We start from the raw sequence: 27,723 nt of genomic DNA on the forward strand, positions 1-27,723 counted from the left end.
AAATTGAAACGGACAGAATACTTCTAAAAGATGGTACTGACCAATATATCAGTGCAAACATTGGCCCAATCCAACCATTGATCAACTTGGATGGACTGGGTGAGAGTCTGAAGTGTGAATCTCAGCAGTGAGATCTTTGGTTGCAAGAAGAGGTGCAAGCAGCAGATGGAAACATTAATAAAGTTGTAAAAACATCAAGTATTTACTTACCTTAATGATGCATTAACAAACCTGTTGTTAAGGATATGTCTCCTCCAAGCCCGGCTAATTCCAGCAGGCAGCAGTTTAAAGTTAGTTCAAAGGAGCGGGTACCCCACCAGGACCCAGGTCTGTCCCTGCCAGCCTCCCCGGATCATCCCCAGGAACCGACCACCAGCTAGAAACCTTCCAAACTATGACATGCTCTGAGCCTCCACACAAACACTACCACCCTGTAACCTCGCCAGAGTTCCCTCATCAGTGTCCCCCACTGAGCCAGTGCAGGTGCAGGACCAAACAAAGTCCCACATCCTCCGCCCCTGGTGTATGTGTTAAGATTCAGGATTGTCTGTCCAAAGTGCATTAAAGCTGGGGCTGAAGGTGGTGTTCTTCTGTGTTCTTGGGAACATCAACTCCAGTTGGAAAACTGAATGCTTGATTTGATCAATTTGGAATTTGATCAATTAAAGGATCTGGATGACTGACGCCTTAATTTTGTGTTGATTTTAGCTGAACCAATCCTATAATGAGTGACGTCTCTTTATCATGACTAAAACATAAAATCAGGTTTGGGACTGTACAAAATCACAAAACTAAGTCAAAAACTTAAAATAAAATCCAAATCATTGCGAGTCAATAGGACATCCTCAGAACATCCCATTGATGTTATGATTTGGGGTTGTTTGGTTTTTGGTATCGGGTTTTCTCCTTATGTTTTTCACAGCTCAAGTCTTGAATCATGCTTCTGTTTATTATTTTCCTGTTTATGTTTTTGTTTCATGTTTTTCTAGTTATAGTTCTATTAGTTTGTTTCCTTGGATTTGCGTTGTGTTCAAGCCATGTTTTGCTCCTGTCACGTTGTGTTCTCTGTTAATCAACTTTATTTGGTTCACCTGCACCAAGTTAATCTGTCTTGCTTCACCTGGTTTTCACTCCATATATACACACCTGTTCTGTCATTCATTGCAGAAACATTTTTCTCTGATCATGTCTTGTTTTTTGATCATGCCATGCCTGTCTCGCCTGCCCATTTGTTGTTTTGTTTCTGCTTCCTGCTGTGAGTGAGATTTTCTGTTATTTGACCTTTTGCACTTACCATCACGCTGCCTGCTCGTCTGCATTCTGGGGTCCTATATCTCGCAAACCTTAACAATTGACATGGAAACACTCCATAGTAACACTTCATGTAAGCAGCTCAGTCAGGCATCGTTGAATCTCATCACCTCACTGTGGAGGTCTGTTTCTCACCGCCATCTATGATGACCTACAGGAGGATGCGTTTGTTACCAGACAGCCAGTTTCTTGTCAGAACATGTGAGGGCATCATGCGCGGTCCTCAATACGATTCTGGTTCTTGCTTCATGGTTCAGAACAGTGATAAGAACTGTACCGACAGAAGCTTTTAACGGAGAAACCTGAAAACTTCTCTCTCTTTCTCTGTCACACACACACACTTGTTTTGCTAAATGTAGTGAGGACCATGTGTTGACGTACATTGATTTTCATTCATTTTCAACCCTTTCTATGCCCTAACCCTGACAATAACCCTAAACTCAATTCATACCTTAATCCTAAACCTAACCGTTAGCAAAATAGGTCGTGAGGACCAGCAAAATGTCCTCACTTTGGTACAAACAGTCCTCAATTTGATGGTGAAATTGGGAAAATGGTTCTCACTGTGATGCCAAGACAGGAACACAAACACACTTCCTGGTGCCCTTCAACCTCAGTCCAAGGAGAAATTAGTGCATCTACTTTCTGAGCCGTGACCAGCAGGGGGCCTAGGAGATCAACACAGAGGAGGAGAAAGAGTTCAGATGATTTTGTCATTGTTCTCTTAATGTTGTTGCTGTTTTGTCTGTTAATGAAAAATCTTCCATGTTGATGATTTTATTCTTTCTTTTTAGCATGAATGTTTTCTTTGTTAAAATGCTCCAGAGGCCTTTCTTAATTCACATGATCCATCCCTCATCTATCTCCAGCGGTCAGGTGGACAGGTGGTCTGTTCATCACGGTATGTTTACACTCATACCTGAGGAACAAAATAAGATTTAAAACAGCTTGATTCACCAAATTTATGACACAAACAAGGAATTTTACTGTGCTTCCACTTGGCTCTCAATGAAGACATTTTAAATATAAATTTATAAAAATGGAAAATAAAGACAACAGGTTTTTTGTAAATACGTATACAGACTTTTTACAAAACAGGAAGGCAAGGTTGAATTAGGGCAAATATGCCTGGTATGGATCTGGGTTGTCTGACTGTTCATGAGAGAGACATCCTGGGGGAAGAAACTGTCACTGTGGCGCCACCTGATGGTAAAAGTCTGAACAGTTTGTGTCCAGGGTGTGTGGGGTCTGCGGAGATGTTGGCTGCCCTTTTCCTGACCCTCGCAGGGAGCTGGTGCCCGTCTCCAGCAGTGACAATAAAAACAAAGAAAACTAACAGCAAATAAAAAAAATGAAATGAATGATGCTTTCTGGTGTTTCTGATCATTTTTCACATTCCATGAAAAGTGCCATGTATTATCTGCAGGAAATGTGTTTTTTGAATAATTATTATTCTTATGTGTTTACAAAGTTTACTCATTCAGTAAACGTTTTTATTCATTTATTCATTTTGTTAATATGTGAGTGTAGATATTTGTATTGATTTCTATTCATCCAATCCTTCCACTCAGTCATTAGCTCCTTCTGGATCCCACGGCTTTCCACCAGGTCTGAAGGGACACCTGTAGTCCCACTAAAGCATTCTGGGTCTGCTACTGGATCTCCTCCCAGTCTTTAAACATGTTTTTGTGATCAGTTATGATGTGGTGTGCATGGCTGCGCTGAGTGTCGAGGAATCCTTCCTGAATCTGCAGCAAAACCATGAGCGGCAGTCAGATTTGTGAATATTAATGCAGAAAAACCGGACACATTGTTTAAACACATTGCTAAAATGTTTGGGAAAAACTAAACAGACATTACCCTAGCCTTGAAAAAGAAAACTGATTAGATTTTATTTTAGGTATATGTGTAATTTTAAATGATCCCTGTATTAAAAATTATTCAGTTTGTCAATTTGTCCACTTTATCCTTTAATTTAAATAATTCTTTATCATACTTGTACTCGACATCTTCTTCTTCATCCGAAACCGGGTTGCGGGGGCAGTAGACTCAGCAGACTCAACAGAGACGCCCAGACGTCCCTCTCTCCAGACACCTCCTCCAGCTCCTCCAGGGGGAGCCCAAGGCGTTCCCAGGCCAGCTGAGAGACATAGTCCCTCCAGCGTGTCCTGGGCCGTCCCCTGGGCCTCCTCCCGGTGGGACGTGCCTGGAACACCTCCCGAGGAAGGCGTCCAGGAGGCATCCGGTATAGATGCCCGAGCCACCTCAACTGGCTCCTCTCAATGTGGAGGAGCAGCGGCTCTACTCCGAGCCCCTCCCGGATGGCCACCCTACGGAGGAAGCTCATTTCAGCCGCTTGTATCCGTGATCTCGTTCTTTCAGTCATGACCCAAAGTTCATGGCCATAGGTGAAGGTAGGAACGTAGACCGACCAGTAAATTGAGAGCTTTGCTTTTCGGCTCAGCTCTCTCTTCACCACAACGGACCGGCACAGCGCCCCCATTACTGTGGCAGCCGCACCGATCCGTCTGTCGATCTCCCGCTCTGTTCTTCCCTCACTCGTGAACAAGACCCCGAGATACTTAAACTCCTCCACTTGAGGCAGGAACTCCCCTCCAACCTGAGGAGGACAAGCCACCCTTTTCCGGTCGAGTACCATGGCCTCGGACTTGAAGGAGCTGATCTTCATCCCAGCTGCTTCACACTCGGCTGCGAACCGCCACAGCGCATGCTGTAGGTCTTGGCTAGAGGGGGCCAACAGGACCACGTCATCTGTATCTGCAATTTTATTTCCAGTTGGATTCATGTTGGAAGCTTAAAGTTCGAGCTGCGTATCAGACTCCACAGGCCTCAGTTAGCATGTTCAAGGTTAAAGGTCATGACAGGAGGATTAGAAAAACACTCAACCAGTCTGGCTGCTTGGAGGGGTTGAAAGAGAAAACTCCTTCTCTCTAAAACAAGATGGCAGCAGGACTTAGGTTATAAAGCTGCACCTGAATGAAGACTTTGTAATTCCATCATATTTCTTGCTGCAGCAGAAGGTTTCTGGGCTTCCTGAAAATAAACAGTTGGAATCGTCTAGCTTAGAAGTAACAAATACGTGGATCAGTTTTCCTGTTTGAAACTGTTTCCTGGGAGCAGGGGGACAAAATAAAAGTAGAGCGTGTAAAATAATCAGGTTTTAGGATTTGACTGAGTGACCAATAGAAGATCCACAGACTTCAGGCTTCAGTTGGTGGTGACTTTTTACTGTCTTCCCCAGCAGGAACAAACAAGTAGTTTTGAAAAGGAGGTCAAACCAAAAATAACAATAAGAAGATCTTTAGATTGAAAAAGAGTTTCATATCTTCACTTTGGATTTTCACTGCAGTTCTTCTTCTAAACAGTGGATGCTGTTGCAGATTGAACTTCCTGTCTTCAAAATTTGGTGGCAGAAGAAGAATCTATAGAGGACGTGCATCCCTAATGTATAATCCTAACAAAATGTAACCACATGTGTTACTTGTAGGTGTTTTTGGAGGTTATTGTAACATAATAATTATGGAAGTTATAAAAATGGGGATAGGCACAAAGTGACTGAACATGCCACCTACAGACACCACATGCATGTTCACTTCTGTCATGAGACGCCATATGTGAGGACAGAAGAAGACACCTGAGTATAAAGCAGGTGTCAGAAGCTCCATCTCTGAGATCCACATTTAAACAAATATACTTGTACACAAAAACTCTTGCATCAAATCATTTGTGTCACTAAATGTTTTAATTGCATAGACAGGATATACAGTACTTACAATTATATACCATACCACAATAACCTGGTTTATGAAAGATGTTGTAAACCTCTTCCTCTGATGGGAAACAAGTGATACAACTGGTGACCCATCTTACGCCTCATATTATTAAGTCTGACACTAAATCATCTTAAATCGCCACAATAAAGAGTTTCCTGTCTGAACAGGAAACAGAAACATCCCTTTATTTTCAGTGTGTCAGATCACTGCAACAGTGTCTCTATTGGTCCAGGCAGCTGCAGCTCATCCCTAACGATGATGCCAGAATCCTGACCAACACCAGGAAGACAGGTCATATCAGAACCAGCTCTTAAATCAATGCACTGGCTCCCCGTTTGTCCAAGAATACATTTTAGAGTTCTGCTACTGGTACATAAAGCTCTAAATGGTCCAGAACCAGGCAAGGTAAGGCAGTATAGTTTTTTTCTGGTCAGCTCTGGAACAAACTGCCTGAAAACCTGAGATGTTTGGTTCATTAAATCAGGTCTGAAAACATTTTGTTTACAGCAGCTTTTAATCAAAGAATCTGAATAATGAACTGTTATTTGTTTCTTTTATGCTCTTTTATGAACGATGCTGCAGAAATAAACTTGCTTTGCCTTAAAAACAGCTTCTGACAATTCTGCTGCTGCTGATAGAAGTGGATATTAGACCCATAGTTTAACACCAGTTCCTGTACTGTAACCCAGCTTGGTGTAAATGTAACATGAAGAACCAACCGTATGACCTGTGGCTGTGTGCAATGGAATTACAGAGTTTCCAAAACTATTCACACCTCATAAACTTCAGTGATTTTTGGGGAGGGGTTTATGTGGTGAACCAACAGGAAGTGCTGCACCACTGAGAAATGGGAAGAAAATGAAAACTTGTTTAATACAAATGAAAGATGGAAAAGTGTGGTGTGCATTTGTACTCAGTCCCCTTTATTCTGATTCCCTGAAATAAGATCCAGTGCAACCAGTAGCCATCAGAAGTCACTTAGTTAACATGTAATTTCTTTCAACCAGCATCATGAAGACCAAGGACCACTGCAGACAGGTCAGGGAGAAAGTTGTGGAGAAGTTTAAAGCCGGTTTTGGAACAACATCCCAAGCTTTCTTAGAAATCTCCCAGAGCGCTGTTCAATCCATCATCTGAACATGGAGAGCAGATGGACCACCTGGAGACCTACCAAGACATGGAGGTCCACCTAAACTATCAGGAGAGCATTAATCAGAGAAGCCAATAAAATGGCTGGTGAGAAGGAGAACATCTGAAAGTTTTGGTGCAGAAACAGAACAGGTGTGATGCTGGTTTTAGCCCCGCCCCAAACATACACGCGCACATGCCTGTATGAGGCAGCAGAGTGAACAGATTGTCCTCCTTTCCGATGCTGATCATCACTCACCTGAAAGCAAACAGTCTGCTGCGGGGAGGGAGGGGCCGAGAGACCCTGACAGACAGCAGGGAGAGAGAGAGGGACGGAGGGGGAGACAGCAGCAGGAAGAGATGAAGGATGGAGAGAGGGAGCACATGCGCGCTGCTCTCCATCCGCTCCGCATCTCCCCCTCCCTCCCCTCTCCTTTTCTGCAGCATCAGTACCACTCCCCCCTCCTTCCTCCTTCCCTCGCTCCCTCCCCTCCTATCCTCGCTCCCTCCCTCTCTCTCTCGCTCGGATTTCCAGCGGGGCTGCTGCTGCTTTGCGCGCTGCGGGGCCACACTGCGACCGCACCGAGGAGGAAGAGGAGAAAGGCGCTGAGTGAAAGGGGGGGAGAGGTCCAGATATTTGCTGAAAAAGAAGCAGACAGAGTAGAGGAGGAGGGTTGATTCACGCACCGTCACCGCACGGACAAAAAAAAAAAAAAACCTTCCGAAGAAGAAGCAGAAGGCGGGTACGCGTCATACCGCGCTCTTCCTCGCTCCATCTCTGCTCCGCTTCCAGGAGAGCGAAGAAGAGGAGGAACACACGGAAGGAACCGCTGGGAATCTCTGTGTTGGACAGCTCCCCCTCCCGCACGGATCAGGGCCGATTCTCCGCTCTCTAGCAGCCAGCTCTGCGCGGCGACACCATGAAGGACCGTACGGCGGAACTGCGAAGCGTAAGCTCCTTTTCCTCTTTCCATCATCCCTGCTGGCCTCCATCTTCCTCCTCCCCTCTCCTCTCCCTCCTCCCGGGGCCGCCGCAGCATCACGGCCTCAGCGCAGCGGCTGCAGTCGGAGGAAAGGAGGGATGGAGGGGATGAAAAGCTGCTCGGACCCCCGATGCTGCGGGTTTTTAGCGGCTCTGCGGAGGTTTGGATGCGGGTCGCGCTGCGGCCCGGAGCTTTTCATGCTGTGAATACAGAGTGTGCTGCAGAGCTGTGAGGATGCCTGTAATGGAGTCTATGCGGTGAGTGGATGGATGCATGGCTGCAGTCTTATAGTCTGGGCTCTTTTTATTTGCGGGATTTCCGCCTTTAACGGCAGATTTCAGCAGCTGTAGACGCAGAGGCCCAGCTTTGCCGCTCCGGTCAGGTTTTTTCTCTCCTCAACAGAGCGGCATGAATGACGGGAACACGGCTTAAAACGCACCCATCCGAGCTAATTCTAATTCGGAACGTGCATGTCCATGCATGCGTGAGAGGAGGAGGGAAGGAGGACGACAGCTGACTCTGAGTTGAGAAAAATGCAGATTTATTTCTTTTTTACTGATGGAGGCCGCATCCGGCAGCCCGCCGCCTCCTCCCTGATGGAGAACCGTGGGAATGTGGGGGCATCGGTCCCAAGGATGCACCCCATGGATGGATGGATGGATGGGTGGATGGATGGATGGATGGATGGATGGATAGATGGGGAGTAGGATGGTGCTCTCTGCCGCTCCTCCTGCTCGGTTGATAGTGAAGGGAGGGGGAGGTGTGGGAGGCCTTCGTTGTAGGAAAGCCTCACCCATTTTATGACTGTGCCTCTGCACCGGGTGAGAGCGGCGCTTTGACGCGTGTGCGGAAAGCTCTGCGGTGCGGTGCGGGTTCTGGAGCGCTTGGAGCGAGCAGCTGATGCTGGCGGTCTGGGCGGACTTTGCGGGTATTTTGGGGCCGCTGAGGGGATCACGTCAGCTGGTCAAACACTGCTGCAGCTCCACACGTGTCCCCCATCGCCGAGTTCAACCAGTGTTCAGCATTCTGTTGCATTTCTTCTTCACCCCGGAGTCCCTCCGTCAGGGGGATGTGTGAGGGTGGGGCAGAGGAGGATCAATGGCATCTGATCAGTAAATCAGCAGCTGAATGTGTGTGGAGCTGATCTGCATGAAAAAAGCCTCAGCAGAGTTTACCGCACTGCTGTTCTTCCCTGCTTATTGTCCTGTTTATCCTGGTATTCCAGCTCTTCCATCTCATTTTTTCCATCATGTCTTTCTCAACCTTGCTCTGATTTTTTTCACTTCTTTGCTGTCTTCACTGCTTCCACATCTGTCAGATTTCTTCCTATTTATAACTCATTCTTCCCCAGCAGTCATCTGGCAAATCATGCATCTGTTTCTGTGCTCCATACATGTACAGTTCCTGTATTGTTTTATCCTGGAACATTTAACCAGAAATATTTCAGGCTGCTTGAATGCAATAAAAATCTGACAACATTGAAGCTGAATCTGACCAACAAGAAGCTTCCGATTTCCAAACCAAACCTGGAAAAGTTTTACTGCATGTCCTGAAAATCCTCTGATTGCTGGTGGACCGACAGGAGCAGATAGATCCACCTCCACGGTTCTATCTCCTGGCTCCACCGAGAAACACATCCAGGACATCCTGAAGCTCTCATTATTCAAACCTGTCTGACATGAGTGGAAATGAAAACGTGCCTCAGTTTTATTTGGTATGCTCCCATGTAAACAGCTCTAAAACTGAGTTTAAACTGTTAAAAGCTGTTTTATTATAATTAAGAACTGGTCTTGTCCTGAAAATGAGCTAAATGTCAATTAAGGGTGCTGCTCTCTGGGCCGCAAGAATGTTTGCAGCTTCTCGTGTCTGGCAGAGAAAACTGACTGCACCTCTGACATTAATGAACTTCAACTCCCGTCCAGAACCTGTGGAGTCTGATGGAAAACGAGCTTCTCCGGACACAGTTTTCCTTATTTTAGTTCCATCTTTCATTATGTTTTCCTCCCTTGTATTCAGCTTTTCCTTTTCCCATCTTTCCTCTGCAATCAGTCACTTTTATTCCTTTATACATCTTCTCCAGTCTGCTATTCCACTGCTCTTCCTCGTTTTTTACCTTCCTCATCTATTCTTCTTGCTTCACTCAAACTTCCCCATCCCTTCACTCTGTTGCTTTTTTCTTTTCCCCGTACTTTTTTCATCATTTCATATCCGCTTATTCCTCTTCTTGCATCCATGTTGGATGACAACAGGAGTAAAATTGTGTTTTTAATTTCTATGCTCTGCCTTCATGAAGCACTTTGGGATTTTATCTGTGAAAAGTGCTTTAAATGGTAAATAGGATGAATTTTTATAGCACCTTGTTAGTCCGACTCAAAGCACTTCACACTAGAGCCACATTTTCTTCATGCGCTCATAAACACGCACTCATTCATGCACTGATACGCTGATCAGTGGGCAGTTTGGGGTTAAGTGCCTTGCCCAGAGGCACATGTACATGCGTCAGAGGGAAGCTGGAATCTAACTGACACCTTCTTGATCAAGCCACTGAATTTACAGAACCAAAACAAGAATGTTTTTCAAATAAATCCAAGAATCTGAATCTGGCTCAAGTTAGACATCAATAAAACAGCGATAAAATAATCAAATATCCCTTTAATTAAAGTTGATTTAACGGACATCTTTCCACTAAAATGTTAAAGTAAGCCGATCAGCATGTTTGACAGGTTCATGCTACTTTCAAGGGTTTTTTAAGCGATGTAATTATGGGATAGGATGATAATACGTGACGCTACAACAACCATCAGAAGTTTGTAACATAGAGATGTTTCTCTGATTGTTCTATCAAACATTGGTCTTTCAAACATCAATATTTGTCTTATTAATAATAGATTCTGGTTCTGCTGTTTGTTGCAGATACATGTCAGCAGCTCTTTGAAGAGCTGGAAACGTTATCTGTGCACATGGAGCAACAGACGGATCGTTTGTGTTTGTTTGCAGCAGTGTGTGTGATCACATATTCTGTTACGTTTTCATTGATTAAAACAGGGGTGGTGGGAGGTGGGCCAAGGCGGTGCAGGGACGTACTTCTCCGTCAGCTGATAGCATCATACTGACATTTCCCACAGACCTAAACTCACCATAAACCAAGTCTTCACGCAGAAATGTCACAAGTTGTCTGATGAACCCACAAAGTGACACAAGGTGCGGCGGTCCTCACAACCACCAATAAGAACAAACACAAGTTTAATAAACCATAAGAAATGAACTCATGACCTGTTTTTTCTGTTCTGTTTAAATATTATGCTAAAATTGATTTCATTCAGATTCAGTTCAGGGTTTTATCCATATAAATACTATCAAGCATAATCCAGCTATAATTGAATCCAGTTTGATTTTGAAACAGCCAGTCCCAATTAAAGCTAAATTAACTAAATCAATTTAAATTTTAATTCCATGATATTTGGTGATATTTTGCCAGTTATGTTAAATAAAATTAACAATTCAATTCATCCAATTTTAATCCCTTTTGGTCAAATTAGATACAGTGTAAATGAAAGCAGTTCATTCCAATTTAATCAATTTAATTGTTACATCATATTCTGGTTTGTTTATTTATACAACAAATATCTCATTTAGTTTCAAATTCAATGAAGTCCAATCCAGTATAATCCAATGATAATCCAACCCAATGAAATTAGGCGTTCCAACCCAAGATAAAGTATTTTATGTCATTGTGATCCAGTGAAAAAATGTCTCAGGTTAAGTTTTCTTACCTCTGTTTGATCAAATGAAACTATTCAGTTTAAATTCAGTCTAATTCCATCGGCTCACAGCTCAGGAAGCTTTACCGAAGATTTCAAGCATCGAGTGAATGTGGGTTATTTGCTACTGAGCTGCTGAAGCCGAGTTCGTTCAACGATGATTATAAAGTCTCGTTAGGTGACACGGTGTGTTTACACTGTAAAACATGGGATTAAAGACCTGATTCTGGAACGAAAGAACATTGAAATAATAAGAGTGAATAAGAGGACCCTGCAGTACACATGTATGTTATATTTATTTTACCACACAGCTCATTACAGAATTAGGATTGGATGATTATAGAATTAATTAATACATTTAAGTTATTGTATCTTTTTTGTAACTGATGTTACAAATGTTTTACCCACAGCTGAGAAATCATTTCTAGTACTAGAAAGAACATTTTAATTTCCACTCCTGTTTATAATCTACCTGAAACAGCTGGATTTAGTTTAAATTTAATCCAGTCCAACAAAATCCTTTAACTTGATAATATCCCAGTTTAACTGATTTTATTCCAGCTGCATCCCATTTTAGGTTTTACTCTGATCAAGATATAAACAGTTCAACTCCACAGATTTCAATGTGTTGCAGGTTAATTTATCACCGTCCAGGTTAGTAAAGTATTGTTCACATTAGACCAGATTTTCTGTCAGAAATCAACCATCAAAACGTTCTATTTATGCACCTGGTTTCATTACAAGAGAGATAACTCGTCCATTAAGATTTCAATGTTTGGAAAAAAACCTCTGAATAACCACATTCTATTCTATTAAAAATGTTTCCTCCTGCTTTATACAGATAAAACTCCTGGACTTCCTGGGTTCAGGACGGGGCGAACGTGTGCTCAGTCCCGCATAAGAGGTCTGGTTTGTTCTGCCCTCATGGCAGCACCAGGCAGGTGGGGCTGGGTTTGTATGACTTTATTTACTTAGAGAACACACACACACCTGCTGTGGTAGGGCGTGCAAGGACATCTTGATGGATCTGATCAGACTTCCAAATTAAAGGTAAACAGAGCTGCTGGACTCTTCCTGTTCTACACTTTCAAAATAAAGCTGCAGAGATTGTAGCAAGTACTTCACTGAATTATTTTCTGTACCTCAGGATCCTTTCAGACCTGTCTTGTTTATTCTGTCCTTTTGATTGAACACTATGTTTTCCTGATAACCATGACCCACAGTGAGTGTGTTAGTGGCGTCTAATGTCTGAAACTTGCTTCAAGGCAGACATGAAGAGGCTGACTGGGCTCAGACCCAGGGACCCATGCCGCCAACGGGTCCCAGTCAAACCCAGTCCAATGTTTGTCTATGTTCTTCTCTCATCTCACAGCTACACAACATACTGATGCCTCATTAATATTTCACTGAGTCTCTGCATGTCTCTGCATGTCTGCAGCAGAGATATGCCGAGAGAAACAGACACAAAGATACAAAAATGAGACTCAACACAACTACAGCTTTAGCCTAAGTGGCCAAAGGCTTCTTCCGTTCAAGAATTGGACTAAAACTAGACTAAACCTAAAGGACTAAAAAAGATTAACTAAAACAAAATGAAAATCTTCTGTGAAAATGAACATGGGTCTGCAGACACCAATATTTTAATGCAGTAAGTCTAACGTGTGCAGCTGCAGTACAATCTGCTGGATTTGGACCCTGTAAGTGTATTCCTGCCTCAGTGGTCAAACAGCAGCCACATTAAGGACAAACTCAGCGTTTCTGCAGGCACACAGAGGTCACTTTCACAGCTCTGTGTTGGGCTGCTTGCATGCAGAAATCAGTGAGTGCTGCGGTCACCGGTAGAGCAGGAGTGAAAGCTGATCAGAAGGATGCAGAGCTCCACGTCAATGTAGAGACTTCCTCAGGCTGCTGCATGAATGTAGTGTTCAAGCTGTGAAAGGAAAGCCCTGACAATACTTGCATTTACTGAGGAGGAGAGAGGAGCAGCTCATCAGTGTTTATAATATCGTTGGAGCTCTTTCAGCTGCTGCACAGAACCATGGTAGATAGGAAACATTCAGCAGCCTCGGGTGAAGTGAGTAGATTGTAACGCTTGGCGACTGCTCCACTGTCAGACAACATATTTATTCTCCGTTGCTCTCTGGCTGCTGTGGGTGTGGAATAGAAAAAGGTCCCCACCCTTTTTACCAATTCACCTGTCATCACTGTACACGAGTAATGCATGTGGAACAAACTCAGATCTACAGTTCAGATCAAAAAGGGTTTCCATAACGTAATACAGTCATTGAAAAGGATAGATCTACCCTCACCACGTCCATGGGGTTCATGGTCAGATGCACTGAATGTGTTAACACAACGCCAGGATGGAAAGACATCAGCAGTGACCTTAGCGAAGCAACTGTTGCAGCCCATCAACCTGGGTCCATCTATCTTGAAAATAAGAGTGTTTGTACTATTTTACTATTTCTAGCTTAAAAAAATGAAACTGCAAAGAAATAGAAGTTCTTAGATGGTTGTTGGATTTTCTGACAGCAGCATTTAAACTTTCTCCTAAAGAGAAACCCAAACATCTTCAGAGATAAGGAGCATAACCCGCTGAGCCTGGCATGTAATAAACATAAATATATAATAATAATGAAAGATAATTAGATAAGACTGACTGCAGCTGGATGATAGGATTATAGGAAGAAACGACAGCAAAGTGATATTTCACAGGTTGAAATCTCCTCAGATCAATGGGAACATTTTTCATACAAAGTATAAAAAAGCCTGAAAACAGCCGAGAGAAAAATGAAGCTAAAGCTAAAAACTGTTTCATTCTCTCTTGAAAAGCTCTCAGCATTTAATGAGACTTTGCTGGAATACAAATCTGTTTTTAACCAAATTAAGCTTCATTTTCTTATACATTGAAATATTGTTGATTGGATTGATATCGCCACCTACTGGCAGCATTGTTCCTGTCTGGATGGAGACATAAAGATCTGGAACACTGGAGATAATGTTGGATTTTTCAGATTTCAGGACACTCTGTCCTTTACATCCCCATTTAACTTTCCTCATTTCAAATAAAAATGTCCAAACATTAAAAAAGACATCTCCTTGATGGAGAGGAATCTACAGATTCTCCTCAGATGATTGACAAATTGTTCTAACAACATCTTTGGAGAACAAATCCTTTTCCTTTCTGAAAATGTCCTCTCAGTGAAGGCTGAGAAGATGCTCAGAGTTCCCTCCATACGGTATCTGCTGATTGAAAGCAACCTGTGAGATGATTGGTCACCCAGATGGTCATGTGTATCATGGCAGCCTCTATTCAGTGGCCTCTCCATTGTCCCTGGCCTCCTTTATGTGTGTGTTTTATGTGTGTTTGCTGTCATGCATAATAGATGCACCCCTCCCCCCCTCTGTAGCTCAGCGAGCTGCCTCCTTTTACTCTCATCTCTAAGGCGCGTTTGTTTCCTTCATCTCAACGTGAACTAGTTCCCTCGGCCAATCAGACAGCAGCTCGTTATCATCAATTACAGTCAGGTTATCGTTTCTGGCTTCGGGCAGACAGAGGCCGGTGGGAAACAGGCGAGACGCTGATGTCACAGAGTCAGGATGAAAAAGAGCTGATCGTCTTATAGTTTTAATTCACTTTCAATGAGCGGACAGACTGATGAAGAGTTTTAATGCCGTTAGCAATCAGAATAAAGTCAGATAAATACCTGATGACTCTGCAAAACGTGTTTTTAAACTCAATTATAGCTTTGGTTTATTATACAGAACTGCAGCATCAGCAACTTTTAGGGTTCAAGTAATTAGGTCACTCTAAAGCAGGACTGCTCTTATTGGTTTAGCAGCAGTGGTTTGATCAGGCTCTGCCAGTCCTCCTTTAGTGCTGAAAGACCTCATCTCATTTTGTGTATTTTTGATCAAATAATACATTTTTGACACTAGTTAAACAGTTAGTGTGATAGTTTGGAAGAATAATGAACAAATCTATGACATGGACCAAGGTTGCCACCAGGGGGCAGCATATCAGGAGGAAGAAAGCTCAGCTGGACGGATTTTTGTTAAAAACGGATCATTGAGGTGAACTACAGCCAGCATACCATCAGGGTATTTTTCAGAGTCAGACTGGGAGCAATAAGAACGAGGTTAATGTTGTTGTCTTGACACATTAGGGGGTGAGTGAGCCACAAAACCTGGAAGCTGACTGAGCAGCTGACAGAGCAGCCATCCTTTGCTGACCCAGATTGGTATATGTTGTCATTTTGGCTCTCATTTAAGACGACCTGAGCTGTTTTAGGTGTTTTGCAGAGAAATTCAATTTCTGTGGTAACTGAATGTTTAGACTTCATTATTATTTTAATCTATCATTTAGAGTTCACAATCACCAAAATACCCACGCACTCCTGTTGTTGACTTTCATTGACCTACATTTCTTTTCAAAGATTGAAGCACTGAAGTTGTTTGAATTCTGAAAAGGCCTTAAACTCAACTGAGACGTGGTTGTTTTTCTTTTTTCGCGTTTGGTGAGGTGAACTACTCCCTCCAGGTAGGAGGTAATGTCTTAATCTACTGTAATTTTTAAAAGAAAGAAAGAATAGCAGATTGGTTTAAACCCAGAGCTCATGACATCTTTATCTGCTTTCTGTTGGCTGGAAATCAGGGTGTATCTCTGCATCAGTGGCAGATGCTGGTCTTTCAAGGAGGGGAAGCTCAATTTCAAGATCGCTGATTCGCTCATTTTGCTGTCAATCAAAAGGGATTCAGCCTCAGACAGATCATCCAATCATCATGCAGAAGCTGAGCGTCCGGGCCAGCCAAGGCCAGCCCACTGCCCCATAGACCCCCAGAGATGCTGAGGGTCCGATGGGCGGGACAAAGCCCAGCATTTCTGCTTCACTATTGAACTCACTGTTTAAAGCTGTGAAGCTGCAGGAATGAGTGAGAGGAAAACCGCATCGTTACCAGTGATAAGAAGCTGATTCTGAACAAAAGTTGAACGCGTTGTAGCGCATATTTAGTCAATGACATGAACACACAACAGTATATATTTGATCACTTATTTTTAGACATTTTAGGGGAAGCTGAGCTTCCCTTGCAGTCTTAGAGCAATCGCCACTAATCTGCATAAATTCCCATCTTGTCCCACCTCCCACACCCCTGCTACCGGGGGTCACACGGCACCACAGAGATGAGGGTTCTGGGTAATACTTACAGTTCAAGGGGTTTTAATTTAAACAATGTGTTTAAATAGAAGAAACCTAAAACAAATCAAAATCTGTATCACTTGAGAGGGAAATTAGGCTGTGACCTGCAGCATGAAAGCACACTAATGCGAACACACCACAGCTCTCCAGGGAACAGGAAGAGGAATCAGGACATTTCAGAAACAGCTTCCTGTTGCATTGCCAGATAGCGTGGAACCATTAACATGTTGGAATAATTTACAGTACATTAAACAAACAGACAACCAATACATTAACTTTACAACAGTCAACCACATTGAATGGTTCATGAATTCACAGCTTTCAATTTGTGATAAATAGTGGTGATGATGGTGGACATGAAACCGCCTTATCATCGTTTCATCCAGAGACAAGGAGGAGGGAATGAACAAGCAAACAGAGAGAAACCAGGTGACCCGGTTGGCAAGGCGTCAGGAGTGTGCAAGTGAACGAATCAAACATCCTCAGCTTCACAGTCATTCTGATAGGAAGTGAGTCACTAACCATCATCACCTGAGCTGCCTCATCCTCCCACCTCTGAGTGAACCCCTGCCGAGGATACATAAGATCATTTCAGAATGAACTCTTTATTTTCACGCTGAATATTTGAATATGTCTGGTATATTTAAATTGTTTTTATCATCCAGAGTTGTTATGTCTGAGGATGGGGTTTTGTCACAACTGGTCACTCAGAATGAAATCCATTCAAACATCCAAAATAAAAAAGCAAATAAGTTTAAATTAAATTATATTAAAAGGAAGTGAACTGAAACTAATAAAAATAGGAACAATATAAGAACAAAAAAGATATTAAAATATTACGATTTCAAAAATTATACGAAAAAATATTCCTTCATAACGATGACGAGATAAAACTTAATAAGAAAAAAAATAAAAAATTGAAACAAACTAACATGAAATTAAAAACAAATACTATGGAAAACCGAAAGAAACAAATGTAAACATTATTATAGTTATAGTTTCCATCTATTTGTTTTTTTGGTTTTTATCAGTTAAATGTTTTCCTGTTTTTTGTGGAATTTTCTTACTGTCGTTTCTGCATTTGTTTGGACTTTTGTTTGTTTTTGTGATCTTAATGATCATAATGATCATAATTTGTATTTTAGCTGCTTCCTGTTTTTGAGTTAATTTTTTGTTTTGTTTTTATTTTAAAGACTATTTCTGCCAATAGCTTTATTTCTAAATTTCTTTCTTGTTATTATATCTGACTCTCTTGTGGTATTTGTGCATGAGTCTTCCTTAGCCAATAAGAACCTTGTCTGATTAATAATCTGTTAGGAACCGACTGTTCAGGGTTTCTGTTGCTTTCTGAACTTTCATCCAGTTGCTGCTCGCTAAGGATGCAGTAGACGTGAGTAAAACTTAGGTGTTACCCATGATGCTCTCTGGTGAGCTCCAACACCTGATCGATCAAGAATTGATCCTGCATCAGGTGTGCAGTTGCAGAAATCTTGTATTTAGAGTAAGAGAAAATTAGTTTTTTGTTGGTTTATGACCTAAATTAATTAATTAAGTTTGTCCCATTCATAAAGCACAGGTTTGTTAATCAGGTGAAAGTTTCACTCTGCATATTTCTGCTTTGATGACACACCCAGAGCAGCGGTAAATCCTGATAGTACAGATAGATTAATGGGTTAAAAAACAGTATAATATTCTATATTATCTGTAATCAGCTCACTGAGCCTCGTTAAACACAAGACGTCCCAAAGCAGGCAGATAAATGCATTTTAGTTTATTTCACCTTTCAGTGTTTTTCCTGTCAGAGGTCTGAAGGTGAACATTAACCTTTGTAGTGTTTAAATCCGTCATCTTTTAGGAGTTTACTGAACCCTGTGTCTGTGCTGGACCGGACCGGACCGGACCGCCCACACATCCTGCAGAAACAGTTGATCCTCTGATTTATCATTGAATATTGTGCTGCCTGGGTTTTTGCCTAATTCTGAAGCATTCTGCTCCTGTCATGTTTACCTGAATTAATCCCTGAAACCCGTTCATTAAATCCTAGAAGAGAACCAGCAGAAGAGAACAGCTTTTATTCCCTAGTTGTTTAATGGAAGCAGAAATCCATCAGTTTCAGCACCGGGACTGCCACGATGAAACAGGAAAGAGTGCTTTATTTTGGTCCGACATGTTCTGTTGCCTCTCTCACAGAACTGGCTTGGATCTCTTGATGTGGCTAAAAGGATGGACCGGGTCACTGCACAAATACATGTTTCTGCTTCACCCGACTGTCAGGCTGCTCAGTTGATGAGGTTATTTTAAAATTTTTGATCAGTTTTCATTTTTATTTAATCTCCTTTGGTGGCCACAGCTTCATCTCCACATGTCCAGGTTCTCCATCCAGTCATAGGTGTTTCTGTCTCCTTCCAGCCAGTGTCTCCACTGCTGCAGGACCATCAGTTTTCTGACCAATCAGAGCCCAGAGTGCAGAAAGACACGCCCACACTCTCATTCACTCCCAGTAAATATCAGCTCTGGATGGTTCTCTAGAAACTGGACCTGAAGGTTCTGTTTAGGCCGTCCGATCTTCCACAGAAATCGCTGCAGACCCATAAAGATCTGGATGTCAGCCCACCAAAAGGTTCTGACATGAATTTATTTCATGCGTCTTCAGAGTTTTCACAGAGAGAACGTTTGTTGTTTGTGTTTCTATCCGCCTGTCCGATGACCACCCAGCCCCCAGAAAAGGAGGGAATCACCATGGCAACCAGTGACTCAGCAGCTTCTCGTTTGAATCCATCATGAAGTCTGTTCCTCACTGGGCTGAGGGAAGGAAGTTGATCATTGATGCTTTTTATGCAAAATGAAACTTTAAAGTTTGGTGGTAAAAATTGTCCTGAATGATTGAAGGAGAGTCTGAAGAGTTTCTGCCGATTTTTGACAAGTTTTAATAAAATCAGGAGGCAGTGGCGAGGACTCACACTTCCTGTGAAGGCCAAAACCCAGCTAAAAGAAGGTCAACCTATCGAAAATCCAATGTACAGATCTAAGATCGGTCCTTCATGTGTTCACACTGAGTGCATAAACACGACGAGCACCTTCTTCCTCCTCCTCCTCTTCAGTGTGTTACGTTGAGTCTTCTTAAAGAGGAAGACTCTCCTTCCTTCTTTTCTTTTATTCTTCCCATTCATCCCTCTGGCGTCTCCTCAGCAAAGAAACTGATTATTTATAGACACAAAGAAGCGAAGAAAGAGGACAAGCTAAGCGCTTCCGTCCCTTCTCTTTGACGCCCTGATCCGTCTCAGCTCTCAGGCTGAACATCCAGTCCAGTCAGAGCGTCAATAATTCAGCAGAAATGGTGCCCCAACAATCAGAACCAGGTTTCTGTTGTTACGCTCTAAACCACCAGACATGCTGCCTTCAGGTGCATCAGGGAGATCCTGACACCGCCAGAACAAGCACAAGTTGTACATTATGGATGCAGTGTCCCTGCAGAGCAGAGTTAAGCTCATCACCTTCTCATCCTTAGCCCTCAGCCCCGTTGGTTCCAGGAATAATGGACCGACTAAGGGAAATGTTTCTGTAGCTCTTAGAAACAGATTTTTTTCAGGGGCAGACATTTTTAAATGCACCATAACTTCTGATGTCTGATTGAAAAATAAATGTGCTAATATATAAAATGGGCTGACCATATAAGAGGTGCCTGAAATATCGGCATAAATATCGGTATCGGCTGATGTTAGTAATTTCTTTAATAAGTCTGATGAGTAAAACTGGGCCAATATTAACTGATATTATGTCCATCTTGTTGTTTGTGTTTTCAGGGGGTCGGGAGGGTGGTGGTCATGTGGTGTGTTTGGTCATGTGACACAATGCAGCACAGGATTGTGGGTGTTTAACTGAAGCAGAGAAGCATCAGTCAGTAGTGTGGTGGTTTTTCACGCTGTTGAAAGGATCAGAAAACATAAAACATCGGTAAATATCACTTACCGACAGCAGCAAAATTAATACTCAGCTGGTTTGTGTCTCTGCAGTTTTCGGAGTCATTGCTGTTAGAAACTGAACTCTATGACTTCCAGTCTGGTTTTAGTTCTAACTGCTGAACCATAAGGCATTTAACTAGTTCTGGTTCTGAAGATGTTGGTCACATTAAAACTGAACCTGAAGCACTTAGCTGGTGGGTCAGTCATTTATTTTCTACCGCTTATTCCATAGTGGGTCGCGGGGAAGCTGGTGCCTATCTCCAGCAGTCTATGGGCGAGAGGCGGGGTTCACCCTGGACAGGTCACCAGTCCATCGCAGGGCAACACACAAACAACCAAGCACACACTTATTCACACCTAAGGGCAATTTAGAGACCAATTAACCTAACAGGCTGGTGGGTATTAAACAGAATTATTTTCTCAGGAAGCAGCTTCCTTCAGGTTCTACTGGTTTTGGTGGTTTCTGTCCTCCAGGAACTTGTTGGGTTCCAGCAGATTATTGCCTGATGGTGTGTTCAGGAACTCCGGACGGGCTCTGATTTCTGAGCATCGGACTCAGGAAGAGGAATCAGCATGAAACAGGAAAGATTCTTGTTGGCTGTCAAAAATCTGACTCCTGGACTCGGTCCGTGGACTTGAAGCACAGATGGACCTTGGGTAGAGCCAGCACTCCCAGAGGATTGTGGATAAGACGCTGCTGGCGTGGTTTACTGCTTACACACACATACACAGATACAGAGTGTGTATCCATGCATGCAAACACACACTCTGCTGGCATCAGACCTCGCTGTGACACCTGAGGTCAGCGTCCTGATCTGAGTGTGTGTGACATGAGAGCAGAGAGGAGACGGGATGAGGAGGAGAGAGGGGAGAGGAGCAGGACGGAGAGACGGGAATGAACCGGACAAACGAAATACAGCGTCAACTCTGAATAACTGTTAAATACATCAGTTACCTTTACAGAAGAGTGTTTCATATTTTGTATTATTATTTTAATAAATCTGCCAAGAGATGATACACTTTTACAAAACTGTAGTTTATGCAGCAGATTATTTCGCAAAGAAACAGAAACATTTTTCACTTTGAAAATGTTACAGGAAACATTTTATTTTGATGATTGACTTTATTAGTTTGAATGTTCTTCAGAACATCTTCAGAAAATTTACAAAGAATGTAAAAATATTTTTTAAAGAACAATAACAGCATTTAGGTTGCAACAGCAATTACCAGTCCTGTTTGGACCTCCATATCTCATCCATCTGTTCCATCAGAACAGTCACTCAAAGTTAACTGGGTCACAGAAAGTTGGACTTTACCTGACCCGGTTAACATTTTAATCCATTTTCCAGTTTTTCCACAATCACAGTTTAAGTTTGAGCACTTTTCCAGAATTTCCCACCATCAGTTTTCTGACCAATCAGAGGCCAGAGTGCAGAGAGACACGCCCACACTCCCATTCACTCCCAGTAGATTTCAGCTCTGGATGGTTCTGGAGAAACTGGACCTGGAGTTTCTGTTTAACCTGACAGATCTCCTGCAGGAAACACTGCAGACCCATAAAACTGTAGATCACCAGAAGGTTCTGATGCTCATGGATCATGAATTTATTTCATTCGATGTATTTGTTTGTTTGAGGTTTAAGTTCTCTGGGCTTTAGAAACTAGGAGGGAATCACCATGGCAACGGGTGGTTCTTACATCACGCAGCAGATTCTTCTTTCCTCTTCTTTCATCCGTCATCACGGTAAAAATTCCCAACAGGGATACCAGATGGAAGCTGATGTTTGGCAGCATCGATACAGAGTGAAAAAACACCTAAAATCCAGATCCAGACCACCTTAAAGGAACACAGGAGAGGCTGGATAAGAGGAAGGAAAATAATAATAATGGGTCGGATCAGAACCTTCACTGTAGAGAACAAATTAAATAAATGATAAAACCAAGATGTTCATTCACCCTCAGAGTGAATTATGCCAGTTTTAAAGTGGCGGAAATTTGAATACGTGCCAAGAAGAAAACCTTGAATCAGAGGACAGAGTCCATGACTGATTATCGCTGATTGGTCTTTAAACATGTTGGGTTCACCAGGGTCAGCAGCAGCAGGTACATTCCTGGAGCATCTTCCTCTCCTCCCTCTCTGTCCTCATCATACTCCTACCTCTCTGCGCCCAGCTCCGACACGGGAGAGCTGCTCACTCAGTCGTGTCAGTCATGTCAATGTGCCCATAAACCCACCTGGAGCTCTGTTCAATCCTTCATCTGAACATGGAGGGAGGATGGACCAAATACAGACCTACCAAGACATGGACGTCCACCTAAACTGAAGGCTGGGCAGGAAGAGCATTTTTCAGAGAACCAGCCAAGAGGCCCATGGTAACTCTGAAGGAGCTGCAGAGATCCACAGCTCAGGTGGGCAAATCTGTTGACTGAGATACAATGGATGGTTTAGATCAAAGCAGATTCATGTGGTAGAATGGCCTAGTCCACAGATGCTCTCCATCCAATCTGGCTGAGCTTGAGATGTTTAGCAAAGAAGACGAGCAGAAGATGTTTTCACTGTAGGTGCATGAATCTTTGCGCTCAGAAAACACTGTGGTGAAGGACTTAATCTTGATGATGATGTCATGATGTCAGCTGACTACTTTTATTGGTTTTTTTAACTGAAAGAAAATTAATTAATAGAAGAAATAAAAACACATCAACAGTTTCATTTCTGAAGACAGAACCATGTGTTAAACAGAAACAGGAAGTGTGGAAGGTTAATTGTAAAGTTTAAGGATCTTCATACAGTATGTTGAAGAGATGATCTTCCTCCCTGCCTCCTCCTCCTCCTCCTCTGATGGTTGGATTAAGAGAAAACAGCAGAAGTGTTTCTGAGCTTCTGCTGTTATGTAATCATGTTCAGATATTAGTCAGAGCCACCGTTACTGCAGGAACCGAGCAGAGTCAGTGCAGCACAAAAGCTCATACAGTTAAAGTCTCAGCTCACCTACTTTCTGCTAACACACTGAGTCTGGCTCTGTCTAAATGCTGGACTCAATCAGATCCCATTCCATTACAGATGTTTAAACTTCTTCTGATTCAGACAGAAACGTTTTGGGGGTTCAGCTCAGGATCTTCTTGTATCTCTGTAGTCGTTCGGGTTGTTTTTACTGTTGTGTTGAAAGTCTATCAGGCAGAAGCTCCGGGCCCCTGACACTGTGGCCCCCTGAAAGCCCCTGACATTCCCCTCCCTGTGGTCTCCTCTGAGCTGCGTACTGGTCCATGTTGTTGTGTCTCCAAGGTGGCTGTGTTGGTGCAGAACCCTTACTGAGGTAGTGGGCTGTGTATATGTTCTGAAGGAACCGGTTTTGGGTCCAGCAGGGGCACAGTGCCTGTAGCAGCGCCCCCATCAGGTGGTGCAGATCTGATTAAACATTTATTAAGGTATGAGGTGTTTACAGACAAAACCTCAGCCATTATAAGCGGCCCTGTGTAGGGTATGCAGAACCGGGTCACATGTGGACATACGTGCTAAGGCTAGGTTTAGAACACAGTGGATCCATTTAAAATTGATTATGTCAGGAAGGATAAAACTCTAAAATAATGACATGAACTGCCAAAATCTTGTAACGTTAGAGATCAGAACATGACAGGAAAGCTACAGACCAGCCAGAGTCCTGACCAGTACTAGGAAACTGGATAAGATATTTAATCACTGTATTTGCTCCCTGATTGAAATGTTGTTTCTGGTCTATAAAAGCCTGAATGCTCTTGAACCTCAATACATTTTAGGTTTTTTCAGGTGTAAACCCATCAGGTCATCAGAGATCTCTGCTCACTAATCCAGGGCGCGAATGATTCTGCCTGGGCACCACAGAATTCTTGCTTGTTCTGTGCGGACTGTGACGTCACCTGTGAGTGGTTTAAAGCTCTGGAAAAAACTCTCTGAAACCTGAGTTGTCCAGAAAAAGCTGGCTCCTTTAAATCAGGAAGGACAACTCTACTTTTTAATACAGATTTCCCACAACGGTCAAATAATATTTCATCATTTCCTTTATCAATCTGGTACAGACACTGATATAGCTCATGAGTGATGCTATACAAAAATAACTGCTTTGCCTAAGTCATTGTGCAAAGTTGTCGTCACCTGATCTCCCTGATTAAAAGGCTCCTTCACCTCAGACGACCAGCCTTTCCTAACACAATTAGCTGGATGTTTGCATTTACAAGCAGTTCAGTTTTTTTGGGTTTTTGGGGCTTTTGTACTCTTGTCAGCTGACAATCCAACAACTAACATCAGATAAATTACTTTATTTCAGAATTAATAAGGGACACAGTAATGGTCATTGCTGCTGCTGACATGAAACAACACAAATGTGGCTGACTAACCTCTGTAAGTAATAACTTCTATACACAATATTATTACAGACAGAGAATCAGTCTGCTTACACTTTATTGCTATGTTATGAAAACAGCATCAATGAGGGCAGCTAAGCAATGTCCTTTGGTTTAGCAACACCTGTGGTAGTTTGCAGTAACCACCTGAAAATGACCCATTGGTCACCAGAACATGTAACAGGGTACATAAGAGTCTCTCCAGGTGCTGTGTAGATATCTTTATATTCTATTTGGGTCTTACTTTTCAGTCAGTTCAGTTTTTATCTATCATCTATTACTTTTTTCCCAACTGTTACGTCACAGTATTTGCTGCTGAACAGCTAAACAAGGTCAGGGACTTCCGGCTGATCAATTTTGCATATCCGCCATTTTAATTTCTGGCTGCAGTTTTGTAGTTTAAGCTCAAGTATGCCTATGCTGAAAGAGGATAAGTTCGGTTTAGTTGTTGGGTGTATTAACACACACAATTCATTACGCCGTCCCTTAGCACCAGAACCTCTTCCAAGTGTGGTTAAATTTCATTTTTCATGTAAATGTTCCCACATCAGTGGAGAAATTCTTCTTCGTCTGCATGAAGCTCTTCAAGAAGGAGTTCTTCATCAACCTCCTCCAGTATCTAGAAGGATTTGCTGAAAGACTTCTGATTAAGAGGTCAGTTCCTTCTGTCTATGGAAACGGCGGACACAGCAAAGGGCTAATCTGCAAGTAACGCTAAAATAACAACAAACCTTATTTTAGACATGAATTTATTGTGTTGATGTGACGTCCTGACCATTGCTCTGATAGCTGTAGCATCGGGTCTTCTGCTGATGTTAGCACTGTATGCTGCTTTTAGCTCCTGGAGGACAGAACCGTTTGCGTGATTTAATATTATTATTGCATTAACAGTTTATATTGTCTTTGTTGTTTTTGTCTTGTTTCTGCACCACTACATAATTATCAAACTACAAAAATGGCCGAACGGATTAAAGTGCAGCGTTCTTTGACCTGGAGGGGGGCAGGGTGTGAAGTACCGCAGTAGCATTTAAAGAGACTGCTCCAAAACAAGTTGCTCTCAGAACAGGTAAAAGAGGAACCTGTGGAGCAACAAGAACAAGGAGTTCAGACCCAAGCATTGAGGTTCCACTTTATATAGACCACAACTGGGTGATTTAAGTGTGAAAAGAAGGATTTAAAAGCATCATATGTCCCTTTTGATCCATAAGGTGTCTGCGATGGCGCCGACGACGGCAGCCTCGGAACTTCGCTCTTTCTTTGTTTTTGTATTTTGTGTGTTTTTATGTTTTTCGAGCCACAATTCTGTGGTCTCATTCAGTAGAGAGGAACTTCTCAACATCAGAAAGTCCTCTCTTGGTTTTTTTTCACCATCTTTCATTGATCCGAGGTTCACCGAGCCCCTGGCGAGTGGAGCTGCGGCTCTATATGGGATTCTGCGCCGAAAGCGTCGAAGGGGAAAACGTGCTGGTAAAGCTCCGTAAAAGAGGACTTCGAACACCACTGCCATCAATCCACCTGGCAAATGTCCGCTCTCTCAACAACAAGATGGACGAGCTGCTTCTCCTCACCGGTAAAAACACAGACCTCCGCGGATCAGCGGTTCTCTGCTTCACTGAGACATGAACTGCTGATGCCGGACTTCCAACTGTTCAGAGCGGATCGCAGCGCGGAGCTATCGGGGAAGAAGCGTGGAGGCGGAATCTGCTTTTATATAAATGAAAGTTGGTGCAGAGACATAAAAGTGCTGGAAAAACATGTAGTCCTGATCTGGAGCCATTTTCCATAATCTGTAAACCGTTTTACTCACCGAGAGAGTTTTCCTCGTTTATAATAATCGGCTCATATTTTCCACCACATGGCTGCACTTCTGCTGCTGAAAAACATCTTGCTGAGCTGATTACAGACCTGGAGAAAAAACACACGGACTCTTTCATCATAATACTGGGAGATTTTAACAGAGCAAACTTCTCAAATGAACTCCCCAAATACAGACAGCATATTAAGTGTCCCACCAGAGACAAAAACACACTGGACCATTGTTACACAGCTTTAAAGGACTCATATCATGCTGTTACCAGGGCTGCTCTGGGTTTTTCAGATCATTATCTAATCCACCTCATCCCAACCTAAAGACAGAAACTAAGAGCTTCCAAACCCAAGGTTCACACTGTTAAGAAGTGGACTGAGGAATCAAAGCAGATGCTACAGGCCTGCTTTGAATGCACAGACTGGACTGTTTTTGAAACTTCAGCCACTGACTCAAACCAACTAACTGATGTGGTGACATCATACATCAGTTTCTGTGAGGACATGTGTGTGCAGACCAAGACCTTCTACACCTTTGGGAACAACAAGCCATGGTTTACTCCACACCTCAAGAATCTGCGCAGGGAAAAGGAAGAAGCTCACAGCAGTGGAGATTGGGCGCGGTACAGGCAGGCCAGGAACAAACTAACAAAGGAGATCAAAGCAGCTAAGAGAAGCTACAATGAGAAGCTGAAGAACATCCTTTCTACTGGTGACACTTCAGCTGTATGGACTGGTCTGAGAAACCTGACTGCCTATAGGAGCCCCTCCACCCATCCTGAACAGAGTCGTCTCCTGGCCAACCGTCTGAATGGCTTCTACTGCAGACATGACAAAAAGCCATTCACACCTCAAATCATCTCCTCTACATCCCATTCAGGAACAAATCCCTCCCATAAAGTAACCAACCCCCCACCTTCAGATCCTCTACCTGCACTAAAGATCTCTGAGGAAGATGTAAACAGGCTCTTTCAGCGCATGAAAACAAAGAAAGCTGGAGGACCTGATAACGTCTCCCCATCATGCCTGAAAGCCTGTGCAAATCAACTCACTCCGATCTTCACAAGGATCTTCAACATGTCACTGGAGAAATGTGAGGTCCCCTCCTGCCTCAAACGATCCACTATCAAGAAACCCACCATCCTAGGATTAAATGACTACAGGCCTGTAGTCCTGACGTCTGTGGTCATGAAATCCTTTGAGCGGCTGGTGTTGAAGCACCTGAAAGACATCACAGGCCCCCTGCTGGACCCCCTGCAGTTTGCTTACCGAGCAAACAGGTCAGCAGATGATGCTGTTAACTTAGGTCTACACTTCATCCTGCAACACCTCGACCGTCCAGGGACGTACGCCAGGATCCTGTTTGTAGACTTCAGCTCCACCTTCAACACCATCATACCAGAC

General features: G+C 43.0%; 1 protein-coding gene across 1 annotated transcript in view; it reads left to right on the forward strand.

The window, feature by feature from the left end:
* Positions 1 to 6,792: 6,792 nt before the first annotated feature.
* LOC124864228 (syntaxin-1B) overlaps positions 6,793 to 27,723 on the forward strand; it is a 66,279-nt gene continuing 45,348 nt past the window's right edge. The window contains exon 1 of the mRNA XM_047358912.1: positions 6,793 to 7,183. Within this exon, the coding sequence (XP_047214868.1) occupies positions 7,154 to 7,183 (30 nt within the window). The 5' untranslated portion in view covers positions 6,793 to 7,153. The remainder of the gene's footprint in view (positions 7,184 to 27,723) is intronic.

The sequence above is a fragment of the Girardinichthys multiradiatus genome, chromosome Y, assembly GCF_021462225.1.
Source record: "Girardinichthys multiradiatus isolate DD_20200921_A chromosome Y, DD_fGirMul_XY1, whole genome shotgun sequence".
In the NCBI taxonomy this organism is placed as follows: domain Eukaryota; kingdom Metazoa; phylum Chordata; class Actinopteri; order Cyprinodontiformes; family Goodeidae; genus Girardinichthys; species Girardinichthys multiradiatus.